The sequence below is a fragment of the Sphaeramia orbicularis genome, chromosome 12 (assembly GCF_902148855.1).
Source record: "Sphaeramia orbicularis chromosome 12, fSphaOr1.1, whole genome shotgun sequence".
In the NCBI taxonomy this organism is placed as follows: Eukaryota; Metazoa; Chordata; class Actinopteri; order Kurtiformes; family Apogonidae; genus Sphaeramia; species Sphaeramia orbicularis.
This window is the reverse complement of record NC_043968.1, coordinates 71,188,005-71,210,527: the sequence shown is the minus strand read 5'-3', so window position 1 is coordinate 71,210,527 and position 22,523 is coordinate 71,188,005. Positions and strand designations below refer to the sequence as shown.

Sequence of the window (22,523 nt, the reverse complement as noted above, 5' to 3'; positions counted from 1 at the left end):
TGGACCCTTACCCTAAGGCGAGATTAAGGTCAGAGCTTCTCCTCCAAACTTGCGGTTATGACCCAAAATAGACCATTGAGCTGTAAAATACACAATAATGTCATTCATGTGTCATTTCTATGGACATTTGTAGCTTCAGCTTCAGATCCTGTCGCTTCTGCTTTGTGTAAATGCATAACTAAAATATTTGTGACATTCTTTTGTATCAACTTACAGACCGCTAATGTGTGTGACACATATTGATCAGGATAGATTTACAGTCAGTTTGGAGACTCTTCACAGTCTCAGCTCAACACTGATCCATAAATAACAGCTGTATTTTTGGTGCTGGAAACAAACTGGGACATCTGGCTTTTCTGGATTTGTGTGTAATTTCTATGTGGGGAAGATTTTTCTTGCTAAATAAACAGAGACAGAGTACCTTGTCACCCCTGCATTAGAATATATACATCTACCAACTAAAAACTCAGAACTTTAATTGAGAGATATAAACATTTGACTCGTAATGACCCAGTTGAATCATATTTAATCCAGGATTATGATTAGGTTGATAACAGAAATCATCTGAAAGGGAACATCTTCTAGTTTCTGTGTTTAACATGTTAACCAGTGGTGGCTCATCAATAGAGGGCGCCGCCCCACCTGTCTCACGTGAAGAATAATACAACTCAAATAATTTAAAAAATATATATTAATATTTAAATAAACGAGCTATACATGATACAGCCCATGAGTACCGCGTGTAATAGATTTGATTTATATAGCACTTTTCTATGAACACATATGATCATGATTAGGACAGAGTGGGATTTGAACCACCGACCCTTCAGTTATTGGAGCACCCACACTACCTCATAATCTGCATTCAAGTGGAGATTAAAAGTGTTTTCGGAGGTTTAGTGAGCAGTCAAGTCATGTGTTTCCTGTTTGAGGTGCAAAAATCTGTTTCTCCATTTACTATATGGACTGTGGTTATTATAAATGTTGCGTGCACAGTAGATCCCCTCCAATACAGAGATAGGAGAACCTTAAGCACCGCCCACAGGAGTAAACGTCACATCCCAAAAAGAATCAAAACCTTCCTCAGAAATGCGGTCGGTGAATAGCTCCGTAGGTAACACTGCTGAGCCGTGTACAAGTGGCTGGGCATCTCAGTGGGCAACACTACTTACTTTGATGCAGAAGGCTAGGGTTTGAATCCCGGGATAAAGGCTTTCAGCCCTTCCACTGATTTTCTGTTTTTTTTAATGCCATGTAATCTACCCACATGACCTTGACCGCTGGTCTAAATGCATTGTCCACATTATCAGTGGAAAAGACACCTGTCAGGGACATGCCAGACTTTAACAATAGAGTCAAAGAAAAATTTGCATGTTTGAAGGATAGACGGGTGAAATTTAAATACATGACTGAAAACACATACTGTGTATTTCTATTTTTATTTTAACTGATATTTAAAAATAGAAAAAAAATAGAATAGTGATATGTTTCTTTATTTATTTTTTAACCTTTATTTACCCAGGCAAGCAATTAAGAACATATTCTTATTTACAAATGCAGCCTGATCAAAGAGCAATGGCTCCTTGAGGGGTAGGGGGCGGGGTGGGGTGGGGGGGCTAAAAGTAAAAACAAGGTTATACAATATACAGAAATGAACAGTTAATAAATAAGTACATTACAGCAATAACAGTGAGACATGTGCAGTGTTGGGCAAATTACTTTAAAAAGTAATTAGTTATAGTTACTAGGTACTTTCCCAAAAAAGGAATTGAATTAGTAACAGAATTACTCCTTCATAAATGTAATTAGTTACCAGGGAAAGTAATTATTGTGTTGCTTTTTTGAAAAACCTTCAAATGTGTAAAAGGAAACAGATTTTTGAGCGTGTTTCACAGGCCAGTTTTATAGAGTAGAACAGCAGACAGGTAGAATACCATAACTGTGGTGAGGCTGGGGTCCACCAGGGCCTGGCTGGGGTCCACCAGGGCCCGGCTTTTCCACCACATAAGTGCATATCTGCATTTATAGGAAGAAGATGCTCCTCCAGTTAATCCCGCATCTCCACTTTTTTCAGTCGCTCCTCCCTTATCCAGCGGTAAATGTCTCCAGTCCAGTCAGTCAGACTCTCACCGATAACTCCCCTAAATTAGCTGCGTACAGAGCTGCGTTCAAGTGCATGGGGTGTGCTGCGGACAACTCAAACTCGGACATGTTATTAGTCATTCGGGTGAAGGCAGCGTGGACAACTCAGACTCATGGGGCACACAGGAGAAGCATGAAGGCAGTGTGGGCAATTTGAATATAAGAACGGCTCATAAATGAACGGCTCGCAACGAATCGGTTCTTATCGTTCACTGAAAAGAGCCGTTGAAAAGACTTGACTCGTCCGCGAACGTCACACCTCTGGTGCCTGGCTGAGTGAGCCAGGACGGATAACAGCTGTTAGATATCAGTACACAGTAACGCACCGCATTTCACTGCCGGTAACGGTAACAGCGTTGTAATGTTTCAAATCGTAATTCATTAGGTTACCCGTTATTGGAAAACAGTAGCGGCATTAGTAACGCCGCTATTTATGACACCGTTATTCCTAACACTGGACATGTGACAGACAAATACTCTAATAATTTGTTACAGGTTTTGCTTATGTCATTATAGTGCAGCTGAAAACTGACTTGCATACTGCACCCCACCAAAAAATTAGTTCACCAGCCGCCACTGATGTTAAACTAACCTACCGCTAACCCTAAGTTAACATTTGGGGTGACCTTGTGTCCTTGGGCAAGACATTTCACCCACCTTTCCTCCAATGTCACTCACACCGGCGTATGAATGTTCAGTGGTGGTGAGAGGGGCCGTTTGGCGCCAATTGACAGCCACAGTTCCGTCAGCCTACCCCAGGGCAGGCGGGGCTACAAATGTGCTTCACCACCACCAGAGCGAATGAATGATGAAAAGCGCTATAGAAATTTAATCCATTATTATTATTAACCTGGTAGATGTGAAGAGGTCTGTTCTTCTGTTGTATTTGTAAAACTTCAAAGGTTCTAAGGATGACGTGACCATAAAAAGTGTACGTCCTCAGTTTGTGTTTCTTGAACCCATTTGTTGCAGGAATCGTCCCGGCAACCGTTGCTCCTGTGACTACGACTCCGCCCAGTCAGATGCCTCTGTTGATGCAGCTCTACGCCTCCCCAGATTACCGCTCCCCCCTCGACCCCAGCACCAAGGTTCAGAGCGACAAAAGAATTTACGCCGAGGTATGCGAGCTCACCATCCTTTTAAATATACGGTGAAATATTCTTGCATGGTTGGTGTTATAGCAGTAGAGCTCGGATAAAGCTGCTTATGTGCTATTACTATAACTTAGGCTAGTTGGTGCTGCATTGCCAGAGGGCAGTGGTTATAATCTACTGCCTGTCAGTTTTATGCCAGCATAGACTTTTAATTTATTTGGGGTTTTTTAATACTGTATCCCACGGCAAACGACTTAAGGTTTGGTATATAGTAGGCAGTTAAAGTGTAGATATTGAAGTTCGATCCAAGTTTTATTCCACACTTTTCATCATCCATATTATTCTGCTGTGCATAGGAACCCTGTTCTTAGCACAAACAACGTAAAAAATAAATTCAGTGACTAATAAGAATAATACGCTGAAACTATCGTCCAATATGATCATTTTGGAGATATATTGATATTGGCCTGTGTGTGGGCCAAAAACTAATGAGATTGCTGCACAGAAGAGATCACAGCCCTTGGAGGGGAGAACTTTGTTAATTTGAAACATCAATATCAGGGTTGGCTTTAGAAATCTTAATGTTTACCTAAATGTTGTTTTCTCTGAATAACCCCAGATATAATTACACGTACAGGGTGGGGAAGCAAAATTTACAATGAACATTTAGTTGTTTTTTCTCAGCAGGCACTACGTCAATTGTTTTGAAACCAAACATATATTGATGTCATAATCATACCTAACACTATTATCCATACCTTTTCAGAAACTTTTGCCCATATGAGTAATCAGGAAAGCGAACGTCAAAGAGTGTGTGATTTGCTGAATGCACTCGTCACACCAAAGGAGATTTCAAAAATAGTTGGAGTGTCCATAAAGACTGTTTATAATGGAAAGAAGAGAATGACTATGAGCAAAACTATTACGAGAAAGTCTGGAAGATACTATTAAAGAAGAATGGGAGAAGTTGTCACCCGAATATTTGAGGAACACTTTTGCAAGTTTCAGGAAGCGTGTGAAGGCAGTTATTGAGAAAGAAGGAGGACACATAGAATAAAAACATTTTCTATTATGTACATTTTCTTGTGGCAAATAAATTCTCATAACTTTCAATAAACTAATTGGTCATACACTGTCTTTCCATCCCTGCCTCAAAATATTGTAAATTTTGCTTCCCCACCCTGTAGACTTTGAGCAGGTGCAGAATTTTCCCCCTCCTCATTGGAAACATTTGTCTTGTCCTCTGTGGTTGGTTTGAGCCTTTTCTCTGCCTTCTCTTTGTTTCCTGTAGATTTCAGGGCACACCTTAGGGGGGATCGTCTTGACCATAAAGGTGATCAACTGCGTCTTGCGCTCCAAAGGGTCATGTCCCGTCGTGAAAGAGCTGCCCTTTATTCCAGAAGCCTGTTCAGTAAACTCCTGTCCCAACAGCACACGACTCAGCTTCTCATTAGATCAGCTGCAGGAGCTGACGTCCACCACCTGGGATCTGGAATGTTCTGTCAAACTCTGCTACAGTGAAGTAAGTCTGTATCACCTGTGTCTGACACATTACACACATAAATAAAATCCTAAGGTTTGCTGAATCGATTTAACCCTTTAACCCTTGAGACATTATTTCAATGAAACATGCATCTGTTTCAGTGTCATAAAAGCTGCTGGGAGTATGTGCTTGTGTTTCTTTTCTTCAGTGGTTTTGTTTTACAGTGTGTTTTAAGGTCAAAACAGGGTGGAATAACAGAAAAAAACAAAGAGTGGATTTGAAGTTTTAAAAGTTTTTACTAAATAAGGCACTCAGAATGTACATTAATAAGAGATTTAGAATATTTAACCCAGTGGTTCCCAACCTTTTTTGGCTCCTGACCCCATTTTAACACCACAAATTTCTGGCGACCCCAGGCATTCAAAACGGAGACTTTTTTTTTTGCTAAAATTCATTTGTTTTTGATCATGTAATAGTTTGCTATTCTATGTCGCAAATAAACGTTAATTTTTGACAACATTTAGTCTATATAATGTATATTATTATGGACGGAGGCAGAAAAGCCAGGTGGAGATTACTGCACAAAGTGAGAATTTGATTTTTTCCGTCAAGATATGTACAGTCAGTCCAGCTTGGATTTACAAGGCTGACAATTAATACTGAACAAACAATAACTCAAACTATGAATTATGAAAGAGCTGCAGCATCTGAAACCAACCACAGTGAACATTTGACAGATAAACAGTACCACAGTGTTTCAGCTTCACAGTTTGTCATGTCTGTTATGTATTGGGATTGTCTCTCTCAACTCACCATATATTTTTTATTAGCAAGTTTTTTTATTTTTATTTTTAGCAATTTCTAGACATTTCAGGCGACCCCATTTGGATTCCAGGTGACCCCACATTGGGTCCTGACCCCAAGGTTGAAAAACACTGGTTTAACATGAACTATGAACTGGAACACACTGAACAACATCAGTATTTGAATTTGGGCCCAGTAGTTTTTGTTTTGAGGCGGTTTTTTTTCCAAATCAGTCCAGCTGCTTTTTGGCACCTGGTTGAATTCCAAAAAGCAGTTACACGGTCAAAACTCGGTAAAAACACTGTAACAAAAAATAAAGTAATATCATGACAACACTCCAAAAAAAAACCCCAAAAAAACCCCCAAGGAAAACGGTGGAAAAAAAAAAAAAAAGCATGAACAGTCTATTTTTATATGGACTTTGTCTCACTCACTGCTCTGTGTTTTGCCCCCCATTACACTAGTGGTGTGGGGGGGCACTGAGCACGCTCAGATGTCTATAGAAAACAGAAGAACTATTCTATCAGCACGTTTTGAATTTTTTGTTATTGATCGAATGGTTGAATTTTAAGGAATTTTTGAAATAAATTATACATTCAGAACAAACACCACAGACACATTAGGAGTCAAAGGGGTAAAGATCCGTACAGCTTAATTTGTAATGTCATGTCATCAGCACATTCTGAATTAAGCCTTTTTTAACTGAAATGTTCTAATACTTTTTTAGGGTCTTACATGTTTAGATCTCAAACAATGTATAGAGTGAAATATGCATCTTATTTCCAGGTTTTATAACAGACTGTGACGTACAGGTTGTGTCAGCACTTCGCTAATGTACAGACAAAGATCCTCTCTAGCACAGATGGAGTCTCCCAAATCCACATTTCAACACAACTGTTAACATTATGAAAGAGGATAAGAGCAGATTTTTGGAAATATTTGGAAGTTATTTGAAATGTACTTACTACTAGTGGAAATTGTAAAAGCTGTATCTGTTTTAATAGCAATAATGGGGTGGAAGATGAATTTTCATTAGCCATGTAAACAGCGTACAGTAGAACCTCTCAGTAGAAGTTTTTTTGCATTTCAATCATTTTATGAATGAAGTTTCCCTATTGAAATGAACTGAAATATAATTAATCCATTCCAGCCCCCAGAAACCACCCAAAAATCCCTTTTTATGGGTTTTCAAAACAGACAAAGTGCAGTTAGAAAGAAAATAATCATGAAAAACATAAAAAAAAAGAATATGCAAAAGAAATAAATTGGTTTTGTTTACTTTTTTACCTTAAAGATGAGACGATCTGTGCACGAAGAAGAGTGGAGCAGGGAGAAGGATTTTTGTTTGGAAGGAGTTTCACAATCTCTTCATTTTCTCTTGCGTGAGATTGCAATTGTGTTTTCTCTCACAGTCAGTTTTTTTTTTTCCTCTTTTCTCTGGAATGGAGGCTGCTCCTGTTGGTGGGGGGCGACCTCAGTGCTGACTAACGTTGGCTAGTATGAAGCTCATTTGAACTGTGGATTTCCACTCATATTTCAAGAGAAAAGTACTCAGGAGCTGCGGCTCATAAAATAAATGACTCATACTGAGAGGTTCTTCTGTATAAGAAATATTTTTGAAATGTAGTGAAATATTCAATTATTATTTCCGCTATGACAGTATTCTCAATTTAACAGGTGTCAACTGAGAACTATATTCTGAAGGGCACCTTTTTCAAAATTGAGAATTTTTGACTAAGACAAATCAGATATACAGATATTATTCAGATTTTAGGAGAATTCTTTGAGGTTCTCTCCTGGTGCCAGATTCCCATTTTCATTCATGTTAAAACCTTTTAATATGCGCTAAAATCAATAAACCCTTTGATATCCTCTGTTATAATATAGGTGTGTTTCGCTTTCCACCACAAATGCATTCATTCATCTGTACCACGGAAGATCTTTGTCTCTGCTGTAGCTAAATGTAAACCTCACATATGAGATGTCATGTCATAAACCAGATTAACATTAAATTATTGTACTTGTCTTAATCAGAAAATTCCTTGGCTGATTCAGAATATGACCTGTTTTATTTTGCGTTGTCACCGTTGGAGGAAGGAGTATAAAGACATGAAGTTTATGACAAACCTGAGACTGCGTGATGTTAATACACTGCTTTCATTTACACCAATTTATAGAAATGTGGAGACGGAGGACGAGTAAAGCGGAATCTGGAGGTCACCCAGCCATGTCTGCAACCATCACGTGAGTTCACTTTACACCAGATCAATGCATTTATGTCTTTGTCTACTTTGAAGATGTTATTTGAATCTTCTTAAAACAATGTTCATGTCTATTTTCAGTTTTATTCCATTTTTTTTTATTATTTGTTTTATTCTGTTTAAAGCTGTTTTATTTTGAGACATTTTTCTATATAGAGCTTATCACAGCCTTTTATGACAGTGCGCTGTTGTCTAACCTACATTTAATTCCTGTTTCGAAAAGGATATTGATCACAGTGCTACTACACTTGCTTACTAAAGTGTTACAAGACAAGGAACCAGGCACCTTATTTTGCTGCTTTTTTATTATTTAACAGAAATGAAACAAAATAAGACAAAAAGAGAAGCTTGTGCAAGTGGCTGCTGTTATTCTAACATTAAAATTTTTGACAGCCCTAACTTTGTAGATTAATTGTTCAGCTGTGTAACAATACAACAACTTCCTGAACTTGCCAAGAGGTAAAACTTTTACATTAGCTTTTTTGCCTTCAGAACTTAATTGTTTGTCTACTGTTCAGTCAGTGTATGGCTGCTTACTACTGTAATTTTACATTCCTGTTGTTGCCTTCAGTGAACGCTACGCAGGCAGCCGGTTGTCATAGCAGTGAACTCAGGATGTGCGCTGAAGCCAGCGAGGGGGTTTCAGAGCAGGGCCTCGTCCTTTAGGAAGGTCTGCAGGCTGACCTTGTGGCCACAATCAGACGTAATGGCTCTCAAGGGAGAAGTGTGAGGTCCTTTGTGTTTCCAAAAGAGGGGCACTGACTGTGTTGCTGTCCAAACACAGGCACCAGGCCCGGTGCTATTGTCAAACCATTCAATACAGTTGAGTCAAGTAAGAAAAGATGAGGTTCCTTTAGAGAAAAGGTAATGTCCAGATGATTAATTTCTAGGAAAATTTAGAAGATTCTTTCCCCGTGCAGAACGACACAACAAAGACGATGATGATGAAAAGGTGGCGCGCCTGGAATTTGTCATACTCTGTAAAGCTGATAATGGATTTGTTTGTCCTTTTGGCTTCCTTTATCCTCTATCTCTTCCAGGATGATAAAAGTTGGTATGACGGTATTGAAGTACTTGCTGTGAGGAAACTCATCAGTGCTTTCCTGTGTCCTGTTTGTCTACCTGTTCGCTGTTGTGGCTTAACATGCGTAATTAAAAACAGTTTCTTCTGAAATTGAGCTGGCTGTCATGGAATGTGTGTGCCCAGCGGGTTCTATCAATGTGAGTCCGTTTTTTAAATGCTGATAGAGATACGAGGAGTTGTATCCGTAAGACTAGCGCCCCACATCGCACGCTTCCACTGGGCAGGACTGAGCGCTCCATTCAGCGATCCTTCCTGTTTGGAAGTTTTCATACTGAGGTCTCCGGGGAGTCGCTGCACAGGCCTGCTGTCTGCCTCCTTCTCTCCACCTGCACTGGAGCTTCTGCTTCCTGCTCCTGTTTATTCAGCTTTTGCTGTCAAAGCCTCACTTAAACAAACCAACACAGAAAACTGATTACATACACACAAAAAATAGTCCCAAGAGAAAACAGGCCAGCGTTACTGCGATGTTCCGGATCCATTCAGGGTCAAGGAATGTTTCTTGCAAATCGGGTTAGTTTACTGAGATGCAGTACATGAACTCGACCACATGATGTCACTGTTTCTCAGTCATGTTTATTTCAGCATTTTGTTGCTTTCATTAAACAGTATGAAAGCATGAAAGAGCATTACATTTTATTTAATTAAAGCCTTTTTACATCAGTGAAATACATGGAGTTCAGGTTAAATGTCACATACATTAATTTCTTTCAAGGCTCTCTGCAGAGGCAATGCAATGCTACATACAGTGGTTATTCATATACATATACACATGCACATAATACACAGAGTGGTGGCAAGTTTCCGCAAAACAATCTTCTGTCCTATGTGTCTCTTAAATCTATATCAAGAAAGGGGGGCCGTATTTTATGACTAGTGTAGTACTTGGTGTAACACAGTCCACCATGAGGCTGGAGGAAGGTGAGACAAACTTATCCAAATGTGGTGATTCACTTCCAGGGTCCAGGAACAGTGTAGGAGGATCTCCAGCAGAACAGAACTGAACAAAACAAAGAACAAAGTTTATATCTTCACCTTCAGTCCAGAACGTGTTCTTACTTTGTACTGTTTCAAGGCTGGGGTGTCTGTGAGCCTTTGTACACGACTGGTACAGAGTCAACTTTGAAACATTCAAATTCTCCAAGTACTTTCTATAGAGAAATAATTTTCAAACTTATTTTAATGAAGACAAGGTTTTCAAGGTTGATATTTTTCCATTTTGAAATGAAGACTCAAAGAGATGAGGTTAAGGTGACGTCTGAATGAAGGGGAAACTGTCAATGATCTGTTGTACGACTACTTGAAACGACGCCCACCTCATGGTAATTAATCTGCGTCCTTGTCGAACCAGGACAATGAGCTGTGGGTTGACCCCAACAGTCTGTTTCACTTATTGTCTTTGCTGTAGTACCACGTGTCAAAGCCTTCGGTTTGTCTTAATGTTCATCTTTGTTCTTTTTTAATCCGTCAGAGTGTCAGGGTTCATTTTAGTACATTCCATGATGTGCCTACATCTCCTGCAACTAAAAATGCTTTGCAGTACCGCTTCAATGTGCCATTCCCAATATGTTATGGTTTAGTAGGATTTAATAGATATATGCATAGACAGACAGACTTTATTGATCCCAAACTGGGAAATTGTAGTGCAGCAGCAGCATGACAAACAGCAAAAATAGGCTATAAGAACAAAAATAGAATTCAAGAGCAAACACACTATACATAATAAATGAGAAGAAAAAGAGAACTGGTAGAAAATCTGGACAATCAAACAGTAAGGTGCAACAATAAACCTGTATGTGCAAAGTAAAATGGATTTTTTTTCAGTAATAGGTTCTATTTCTATGACAAATATAACATTATATTCACAATAATGCTTTCAGTAGTGTAAAATAAGATAGAAATGAGAAATGCTGTGTTTTCATTACCTCAAATTGAGCTGTTTATGTCAACAAGAAGTGTCGACACCATCCCCCATGAAACCTGTAACAAATTTATTTAAAAGTTAGAAAATACATAAATGAATGAATGAATGAATGTCTACAAATGAACTTTTCAGTAAGTAACATCTTAGTAAGTCTAATCAGCTGCCAAAAAATCAGTTTTTCATTTCGTGTTTTCTTAAAATCGTCACCTCTGAGTTCAGTGTTGGCTACGTATCATGCCCACATCAAGTGCATCCGGTGAAAGAGGTTTTACATCAGTTGGATTTGAAATTCAAGAATGCAGATTTAACAACCTCAAACTCAATAAAATGTCAGCGTAATTAACCAGCGAACCATTTAGTGACTGAAGTTCTCATGATTTTTCCGTAATATTTCAGCCGCAAAAACAAAGGGCTTTAAAGTGAGACAGTGGTGGGGTTGTGGCTGTGTCTGGATTTGATTTGGAAATATTGGTGGATCAATCAGGTCCAACACTGACCTTAGAGGGTCCAGGTGTGCAGAACTGGTCCTGTGTAGGACTCTGACACTTTGGTTCTGCAGTAACTCAAAACAGACTTGCTTTGTGTTAAAGTGCATTACTGTCACATTCTATGTCTGAGATGGACAAGAGCTCATATCACCTTAACTAAAAAAAAAACATACAAATGTAATACAAACTCTAAGAATGCAGGACGTCTGCCACCATAGATCAGGAATTAGTGAGTATTAATTTGGCTGCAATCGGCAAATTAACCACTAGATGTCACTTATTAGCACAATCTAAATCATTAAAATCATTTCGCACCACATTCCTGTACTCTGGAAAGGCACACATTCATCACACAGTTTCTTGTAACCACAACCTCAAGGTCAACTAAATCGAATATTTGTAGTTGTTTTTAACTTCACGGAGCTTCATGTGTTGTGTTTGTCGTGTGTTGCAGCCACACCGTGCTTTGATTTCGGCCTACCCGGCGTCCTGGGTATCGCCTTTGGAGGTTTCCTGATTGGAGTGCTACTTATTGGAGCGCTGTGGTTCATCAAAATTAAAACAGGTAAACACTGATAGTGAGTCCAAAGAAAAGACCCTCGAGGTGAAGACGATATTCATCTGGATTTGAACTTGTCTCATTTTCATTCACTTCAGGATACCCAACTGGCATCAGTTCAGCCGCAGCAAATCTTGCAGGTAAAGAATTTTTGTCTTTATTGGATTCCGTCACCTTTTATTTTTTTATTGACCATTATGACTATCAAAGGTGCAGATATTGGGGGCAAGAAGGGGATTTGTTTCACCTCAATATTCAGAACAATAGTCAGAATAAAATGAGGAAAGAAACAGAGGATTTGAAGTATGAGCTCAAAAAAACACACAAAAAAACAAAAAAAAACCACTGAATCTTTTGCAGCAAATGATGATCCTCACAAGTCTCAGTCTACAGTTGATCCATCTGTGATTTAATGGGTTCTTGTCTGTTCTAGTTTTCAAACAGCTTCAATATTCCTACAAAAACAAACTTTTGGACATAACCAGAAACGACCTGAGCTGTTCAACAGGTTTAGAAATAATACAAATTAATCTATGTATCATTGAATTCAATTGGTGGCAGTTGCACATTTAACCCTTAAAGACCCAAACAGCCACTGGCAACCAAAAGCATCTACTGATCTAAACTGTTAAATACCTGTTGATCCACTAATCCTATCAATACATGTAAATAATCGGTGTAAAATGCAGTTTATCATCTTTTTATGGTCATCAGATATGACCCATTGGAACATTCAGAGGCTCTGTAGTGAACATGGAAACACCGTCATCTTCTACAACATTGATCGATAAATGACAGCGGATGGAGACACTTGTTTTTACATTCAGTTATTAGTCATTTTTTCGTCTTTTTTCTCTTTCTGACACAATAGCCCTTAACTTTAATCTGAGCTTTTATAAATATCTACATCAGGGGTGTCAAACTCATTTTAGTTCAGGGGCCACAATCAGCCCAATTTGATCTGCAGTGGGCCGGACCAGTAAAATAATAACAGTGAAAAAAGTAAAATTATATTATGATCAGGTTTACATCTACAAAGTTTCCTTAAAAATCTGAATGACATGAACAACTTGAATTGTCTTCAGAAAAGCAAGTGCAATTTTAACAATATTCTGCCTCGGTTTATCAGTTTATCATTTACACATGTGCATTACAATCGCACAAAACATTTAGTAACAGGCAGAATATTGGTAAAATTGCATTTACTTTTCTTAAGACATTTCCGTTTGTTCATATTTGCTTGGGTCATTTATGTTTTTTGTAAAAGTATAGTTTGGTAATGTAAACATTTTCATGTAATTTAACTTTTTTACACTAAAAAACACAAGAGAGAATTTGGGGTTGTCATTATTTATAGGTTATTATGATAATATTTTACTGGTCTGACCCACTTGAAATCTAATTGGACTGTATGTGTCTGTACATGGAACCTGAATTAAAATGATTTTGACACCACTGATTGTTAATATCTTAATTGTAATTTTTGCATTTCACAAATTCATCCCGCGGGCCGGACTGGACACTTTGGCGGGCCAGATTTGGCCCCCGGGCCGCATGTTTGACACCTGTGATCTATATGATCAGTAAATTAATTGTAGGAAGAAAACTCTGATTTTCACTGAAAAAACATCCAATACTGAGGATAACATTATAATAAATAGAGAGAAAAAATCATTCCAGGAACTGCCACAAAAGTAGCACTGGGTCTGTGTGGGTTAAAGAGGCTATTTACTGAAATAAAACTCACAAAAGAGGAAAAAGGATTCAATCATAGCTGCAGTGGTGAAAAAAAATTATTTGACCACCCTTGTTTTCTTCAGTTTCTTGTTCATTTTAATGCCTGGTACAACTAAAGGTACATTTGTTTGGACAAATATAATCATAACAGCAAAAATAGCTCATGAGAGTTTAATTTCAGTTCAATTTTCAGTTATCCATTTTCCATGGTTTTCTTGATAATAACCAAAATCACTTCAGTTCTTACATCAATAGCAATGGCATCGTACTGCCAAAAACAGTGCTTTTAGGCATTCCATGGTTTCTTTTCTGTCTGTTTTAGTCACATGATACAGACAGGAGTTAGTACTTGATTGCATAACCATTGTTTTTAATGACTTTTGATGGTCTAATAACTATTTCTGCGACTGTATATGTGTGTGATATAATATTAAATGATAAAAGATGATCTATAGTGGAATAAATAATTGTGAACAATTAATAATTAGTAATTGTTTCCACCATAAATTCAAACAGAAAAGCCATAAACTGGTGAAGAAAAATGCACCAGAATGCAGGAGATGAAGAGTTTGAGTAATGATGATTGTAATTTCTTTCTATTTGTCTGATATTTGCCCTCTCTTTTGCAGAAGCAATGCGACAACCTGTTTCAAGCAAACCGTCTCCGTCAGAGAACAGCAGCGCCAACGCCAGTATTGGAAGCACCCAGAGCACGCCGACCAGCAGCATGGCATGAGATGGCGTCATCTCCATGACCGACGGCAACACCACCTCCCTTCAAAGTCATTTAAACGGGTTGTGTGCTTTTGATTGTCTTAATGCTTAAAAAGCATTTGTCCCCTTCTGGCCCCCACCATGTAAATTGTCACTTAAAAACACAGCCCAAGTGTTGGCACACAGGCCTGGACTGGATGTGATCTGGGAGTCGGTGTGTAGAGGAGTGCCGGGTGACGGATAACACAAGTCTAATCAATGGCTTCTGACGCTCACCTCTGCAGCCCCTCTGTAAAGCCAAGCTCCCAGACAGGAAGTTAAAGAGGGCAAGCGAAAAAAAATAAATTGGCTCCCAGCAACAGGAAAAACAAACCATATCCCCCAAGAGCTAACAGGAAATTCACTGCATTCTTTCAATGAATTGCGCTTGTGTGATGGCAGCACAATAATAGTTAGACAGGAGACAAACCGGTCAAAAGACTGACTTTGAAAAACAGATGAAAAGCTGTTTTTTCATTCACATTCAAGCTACAAAAACTGCGAAGGGCTTTCTAGGTTGACCAGTCCAAGATGAACAACTTTCAGGGACTGCAAAGATCAACATGTTAGGATCTCAAAACCAGTAAATTCAATGCTCACTATAAGGGGTATTTGGCTTAATTGGAGTCGAGGTCAAAGGTTAACAGCTACCTCCTATTATTTAGAAGTCTGGAGCTAAGTGTAAACTTAACACTAGGCTTCCTCTGGTGAACTGATCTTATTTTCTGCCTTTTTTTAATTGTGTATCACTTTAGGTGTATCTTACAGTTGAACCTCCAGGTCATTTGTAGCGCATTAAAAGCAGTTATGGTGCCATTATTATGCTATGTGAGAACTACATCAGGGCCTTCTCTAAAGAGTATTTTTGGATCATTTACTGGATCTTCTGAAGAACTGTACTTGAAATCCTAATCACTCTACAAAACCAACGGTAAATCTGAGCTATGACCCATCAGTAGCAATACATTATGAAGTGCAGTGGAAAAAATGTTTATTTATGTGAGACCAGAAATAATCACTCTTGACATACAGTGAAGTTGTGCATGCAGACAAATATAGCTGTACTGAGAGATGAGTAATATCCCTATCAGGAGTAACTATTAAAACTTTGCACATGAGTTTTCAGAGCTACACCCACAGGGTGGAGTTTCCTTAAAATAGTCCGTCTGGAGGTGGAATTCCAGTACTTTTCCTTTTGCACAATATCACCTGACTGTGATGTGTACAAAGGCCATCACCGCTGCCTAATTACATGTAGTCATGATGTATTTATGGACAATGATGCAGGTCCTCGTGGTGGATGAACCATTAGCCATCTTTAAAAATTGAAATTGAAATTAAGTGAACACATAGGGCTCAAGCTGCCAGCTCATATTCACTGTCCTTTTATTAGCGATGTAGCCAGACGTCGGTGTTCTGCTCTGCCTTGTGCTCGTAGACAAGTGCGGGGAAGGAAAGCCTGCATTTTTAGACCTCTAATGGATGTTACAGATCGTCAGCACATTCACAGATTATGCTCTGACAGGCAAGACACCCTTGATCTTGATCCTTGCTATATATGGACCCTATTCCAGCTAATACATGATATATATTTTTTTCTTTTTAAGGGGGAGTATAGGTACAAAAATAGGTGGTAATGTTCCATAATCATGTTGGAATATAATCCTTATTGCCATACAGAAGAAAATGGAATCAGAGATATATAAGACAAATATTTGCTTTAAAGGAATCACCAAAACAAGTACATTCCAATTAATTTGAACATGCAAGAAACTGAGAAAACATAGAACCATGAACTTAGATATTTAATGATCCCAAACTTCCCCTTCTTGCTCTGGATGCAGGTCTAGGACATGGGTGGAGGTTTGGTTTGGACAGTGAAGGGGGACACATTTAGTGAGAGTTCTGGGGAAACTTTGAGCATTAAGCACGGAATTTTCTGCCTTGTGAAAATTCCATTTTAGGATTTTTTAAAGTCAATCTGAGACTCAGACTCTCAAAATTACATCAGAAATTGGCATGACATCCACATTTATAAACTGACAGTAAAAAACACAGCAAAAGTCTAGCATAAAGTGTAATGTTAATTTCTCAACACCTCATATATAAATCTGCAGTGCTTAATAGTTCTTTTGTGAAAAAAAAAAAAAAAAAAAAAATTGACATTGTGTCTTTTTTTCTTCATATTCTAACTGACGGAGTATCTGATGGGGAAAGAATTCCACCACCTTCTCTGAAATCTGTTTTCAGGTTGTAGATCTAGTTTTGGGTCTGAATCTAGATTTTATGGCCAATCATAGATTTATTTTCAGACAGGTTGGAAGGTGAAATAATTGGCTGACAGCTGTAATTACCAATCACTGTTCAGTTTCCATCATAACCGTACTGCTTTAGTCTGTGGTTTTTCATTTGTACTGCAGAGGAAAGGTGCATATTTTCAACTTATAATTTATTTTTTTTTGTAACCATGTGATTTTAGCATCTGCTGCTTGAACTAAAAGGCACAGAACAGACCAAAAAAAAAATAAAATAAAATAAACAAAAATAACACTTGCTCTTATGAGGAGATTTTTTGCAGCCACCATACGTCAGGGTGTTGGGTTCGTCGTGTGGTTGGAATCTGAAATGTCACCACTAGATGTCATCAGATATCACACAGATTCTGGCTTTTTTTCCATTGAGTTTGGCTCCAGTAGCTTTAATATGAACAGAAAATTTTTGTGTTATTGCAGTTTATGTGAAATCTATGTGTATGCTCCATCATCCACCACTTTAAAGCAGAGAAGAAAATTGTTAAAGCACAACAGCTTGATTATAACCACTCAAAGGAATGTTATTTTTGTAACTATAGAAACTCCTGCTCAAATAGTTGAACAGACGGTTGATCCGTGAACTCAGTCTACGTTTCACTGTACAAATGTAAATGTATTTTAGATTTTTATTGCCAGTCTTTTAACCTGTATGAAAATATTACCATCACATAGAAAGTCTTTCATTAAAAATTAAAAAAAAAAAAAAAAGTCCATACAATAATAACTCATGGGCACCAAAATTGTGACGTTAATGCTTTCCTTCTATTCATTCAAGACATTGATTTACTTCTACTGATGCATTTATTCACATTACAGATAGTTATTCACCTTTCAATTAGGATGGTTCAGATAATGTATTTACTTTTAGCTATAATCTTAAAGACATATTCTATGTTTGTACAAATCAAGTCTGTGTTTGGAAAATGTAAAATGACCATGTTTCCTCATTGACCGTATGAGAGCTATGTAGCTTATCCTGTCGGACTGTGTGCAAGTACATATTTGGTTTGTTTTTTGTTTGTTTGCTGTTTTGTTTTTTTTTTTTTGTTTTTTTTATGTGCATGCCTGGTTTTCTGAGTGTTTTCATGTGGGGAACAAAGAGGGCCAGTACAAATTGCCACTTGAGTATTTGTGCAATATGATGAGGTAAACTTATATGTGTTGTCTCTGTGTGGTTTTTTGTAAGAATGTTGTTTTATATTGCTCCTTTGGACCTTTTTTTTTTTTTTTTTAGCTGTTTTGGTTCTTTTCCATATTTGAACTGGGGATCATTACTAATCAAGGGAACTTATCAAATTCAAGTGCATTTTTATTATTATTTTTTTTAATTTCCCATATCGATTGACTGCTTTTTTTTTTTGGTTTTACCTCTGTTTGATCTCACCCCAGAATCCAATCCCCTGACCAAAAAAAAAAAAAAAAAAAAAGAAAAGAAAAAAAGAAAAGAAAAAAGAACCTTCAGTGTCTCTGCTAATACTGACATCCTGACATTGTATGGTGTTCATTGTATTATCTCTAGTGGGTGTGATGGGGATTTTTAAAGACAAAGCATTTAATAACAGAGCAGCATTCCAGTGAAAAGAAATGGAAAAATTGGCTCTTCGTTAAAAAAAAAAAAAAAGAATAGATTGCAGTATAAGACATGCACTTTTCTCCCCCCCAGAAAATCTATATTCCATACGTCTGTAAAGGCTCCAGTGAGTGCCAGGTTGTGTCTGAGCACTGACAGTAAAATCAGACAGCCTGTCATTTAACTCACTTGTTAACCCCGTACATTCCTTCGTTACCTCTGACAACATCTTCCTCCTCCTCATCCTCCTCCTCCTTAAGACAAGTCTTAGTTAACGAAAAAGTCGGCGTGTCATATACTGCAGCGTGTATGCGTGACTGTGTGGATCCCAGGTTAGCTGTACAGTAGAAACTACGCCTACATTTATATGAGTAGAGTCTTGTTCCAGACTCTTAACAATGTCCCAATTCAGAATTCACAAGAAAAAAAAAACGAAAAAAAGTCTTAACAACATGTCAGAATGTCGACTTTGATATGAAGTATAAAATACAGTGTTATTTTTGTGCTACAGTGGGCAGCCTTTTACCATTTAAAATGGGTCCTTTTTTGAGACAGTACTCAAACCAATGTCATGTATATTTTTATGTTGTCTCTAAAAAACTTTAAAGAATAAAGTGAATATGATAAACTTTGGTTTGAGTGTTTTGTAAAGTATTTAACTCTTCTTGTCTGCTTTATCATTAACCCTCATCCTACCAACATATTTCGTATCCTAATCCTACCAACCGGGGTCCATGTGGACTCCACTGTGATATATGGTGATATCATATCTTAGTAACAGACAGGAAACATCATTTGATTTTGGAATGTTTTTATTACATATGAAAACAGTTTGTATCATAAAACACTGTTACAATAACTAATTGTGTAAGAATGAGGTTGATACAAATTATCAAATCACCCTGATTTTTAACAATTGGATGTCTGGGAACCTTCAGCCTCAGAGCTGTCCTCTGCCTCTAAAATAGACCTAAGGCACAGGTGTCAAACATGCGGCCCGGCGGCCAAATGTGGCCCGTAGGATGAATTTGTGAAATGCAAAAATTACACTGAGGGTACCAATCAATAGTGTAAAACTCATTATATTTCAGGTTATATACATACACATATAAACCAATTAGATCTCAATTGAGTCATAATAACCTATAAATAATGACAACTGCAGATTTTATCTTAGTTTTAGAGTAAAAAAAGTAAAATTACATGAAAATGTTAACATTAACAAACTACCCTTTTACAAAAAACGTGAATAATGTGAAATGTCTTGACAAAAGTAAATGGAATATTATCAATATTATACCTGTTACGAAATGTTTTGTGTATTTGTAATGTAAGTTGTAATGCACACGTGTAAATGATAAACTGTAACTGATGCAGAATATTGTTAAAACTGCACTTGTTTTTCCTTAAGACATTTCAAGTTGTTCATGTTATTCAGGCTTTTAAGGAAACGATGTAGATATAAACATTATTATAATGTAATTTTACTTTTTTCGCTGGTATTATTTTAGTGGTCCGGCCCACTTGAGATCATATTGGGGTGAATGTGGCCCCTGAACTAAAATGAGTTTGACACCCCTGACTTAAGGGCTTGTGCAGCAGTGTACCTTGCTCTTCTATTTCCATTCGCCATCACTTACTGAAACAACAAGTTGAATACAGTACCCATTATGTCAGATTGTTTTTAGAACTAATATAAGCAATCAAACATGTAATGGTGCGAGTACAAACACAGAATCCAAACGCAGAACTCAAACACCAAAAATATAGTTCAAAAGGTTTATTGAACACACACAGGTGAAAAATAATGATCAGTGACAGAATCTTGAGGATAATAGTTGGTGATATCCTCCTCTGATTCGTCCTCCGGATCGAGGGCGAAAGCCCGTCTCCCCGAGCGGTGTTAGGGGTGTTTTTCCCGACTAGGGAAAAGCAAAGGGAGGTCAGGGACGGAAACAGGTCATACACAGGCAGGCAAACAATCGGGCAACAGGACATGAGGACAAGGCAAAAACTCACGTACCGGTAGTCAGGGCGAGAAGGTCAAAACCAGGTATCGGAAGAGGCAGACAAAAACCAGACAGAGAGCAGGCAGAAGACGAGAAACCGAGGAATCCAAAACAGGTCAAAAACAGGCAGGCAAACGAACAAACGAGGTCAAGACGCTGGTAAGAACTACAGGAGTTACAAACTGGCGTCTGACAGGGGGAAGAGACAGGGTTTAAATACACAAAAGGGAGGGAAGACAACGAGACACAGGTGGAGCAAATCAGGGCGGAGACAGGTAATCAGGTAAGAGGTCAGAAGAATCAGGGAACAGGAAGTAAAGACGACAGACAAGACACATGAGGGAAAACTTAACAAAATAAAACAGGAAGTGACAAACAAAACATAAAAGACAGACAAAACCAGACTAACGTCTGGCTGCAGGTATGACAGAACATGGACATACAGACAGACAAACTCCTAGCACAGTGATCCTTCAATGAACGATACAGCACAGACATAAAAATCATGTCCTGGGGTCCAGGTGGACCCCAGCTGGTAGGATGAGGGTTAAAAAAAATCGGTAATTTGTGGATTTGCTTGAGGTTTTATTTAACTGGCAAAAACATTTTCAATTGTTAGAACTGAGGACACGTTGAACCAGAAATATTAAATATTAGAAATATTTAGAAATATTAAAATTGCTGACTATACAGTATTTCAATGGAAAAGAATAACACCCTCCAGAAGAAGCATATGTCAACCTTTGAGAACAACTGGAATCCATTCATAGCATTTTTTAAAACAATCATAGTCGAAAATCGCATATATCATCAGAACAGAACACACATCCCCTTGCTCCCTCTGCTACCCCCCACCCCAGCACACCAACCTTTCTATCTTAGTATTCAACTTCCACGCCTCAGTCCCACTCATCATTTACATAATATTTATATACACACACACACGCACCACACTTATGCCAACGCAACACATCTGACCAACATTAGTATCTCCAACTGCAACCACTTAGTTTGTCTGTCCCATTGTCTTGTCTTATGTCTGTTCTGTCCCATTGTCTTGTGTCAATCTGTCCCTTTGTTACGTGCTGTCCCTGTGCACTGTCATCTATTTGAACCCTCCCTCTATGTATATGTGTACTAGCAAGGAATAGATGATAATATGAGAGTAAAACTTACAACTGTTACTTGTTAAGCACAAACTGTAACTAGAAGCACTCGGAGAGCGCAGACCTCCGCCAAGGCTGATCAGTGGGCCCCCCGTGGGCCCCCCCACCCCCGATCACCACCAAAATTTAATCATTTCTTCCTTATCCCATTTCCAACAAACCCTGAAAATTTCATCCAAATCTGTCCATAACTTTTTGAGGTATGTTGCACACTAACGGACAGACAAACAAACAAACAAACAGACAAACAAACAAACAAACCCTGGCAAAAACATAACCTCCTTGGCGGAGGTAATTAAAAATAAAGTTGTCCTTCGAAGTGGTGGGTGGGTTACAAAAAAAAAAAAAAAAAAGAAATATTAAAATGTCCTTATTTTCACACCATGCTCATGTTAGACTGATTTTAAAAAATGACATGATGCTAAAATGTGAACTATTTGCTTTTACAGGTTTAACTGGTCTTGGTGCAATACGCTCAAAAAAGTAGAAATCAGGATAAGATAAGGCCGACATGTTTACAGAATATACAAGTAACACAGTCCTCTACAAACAGCAGGTTAACTGGTAACAGATATAACAGGTATTTATGACTGGACCTAAAAAGAACAAAAAACAAAGGACTAGTTTATACAAAAATGAGTCATAACTCCACACTTTGTGCCAAACGTCAAGAGACAATTGTCAGTCGGTTCAAAAAGAACGTTTCTCAACACAAAAGTACAAAGAATTCTGGTCTTTCACCAGCTCCAGTGACATAACACGTTGAAAAGCTTCAGAGAGTCAAGGGAAATCTCAACGTGTAAAAGACCGAGGACAAAAACTCCTGTTGAATGAGTGTGATCTTCAATCCTCAGACAGCACTGAACAATAAACCGTCGTGTTCCAGTGAGGAATACGGACACATGGGCTCAGGAGGACTCTGGAAAACTGTTGTCACTAAACACAGTAGCGTATATGGATGCTGTCCAGGTAACAGGTTCTATGTGTTTCAGACTGTTATCAGTGAAAGGTGTCTGTGATGGTCTGGGGCTGCATCAGAGTCCACATGACTGATCCATATTTGTGTGAAGGAACCATCCATGTCAAACTATTGGATTTTACAGAAACATATAGAGGCATCAAGTCAACATGTTTTAACCC

At 38.1% G+C, this 22,523-nt stretch overlaps 1 protein-coding gene across 1 annotated transcript in view; it reads left to right on the top strand.

Moving 5' to 3' along the window:
- The window catches only part of eng (endoglin), a 93,095-nt gene extending 74,295 nt beyond the window's left edge, over positions 1-18,800 (top strand). Inside the window, exons 9-14 of the mRNA XM_030150108.1 lie at positions 3,115-3,260; positions 4,528-4,758; positions 7,701-7,767; positions 11,732-11,842; positions 11,935-11,976; positions 14,203-18,800. Coding sequence (XP_030005968.1) covers positions 3,115-3,260; positions 4,528-4,758; positions 7,701-7,767; positions 11,732-11,842; positions 11,935-11,976; positions 14,203-14,309 — 704 coding nt within the window. The 3' untranslated portion in view covers positions 14,310-18,800. The remainder of the gene's footprint in view (positions 1-3,114; positions 3,261-4,527; positions 4,759-7,700; positions 7,768-11,731; positions 11,843-11,934; positions 11,977-14,202) is intronic.
- Positions 18,801-22,523: the final 3,723 nt, after the last annotated feature.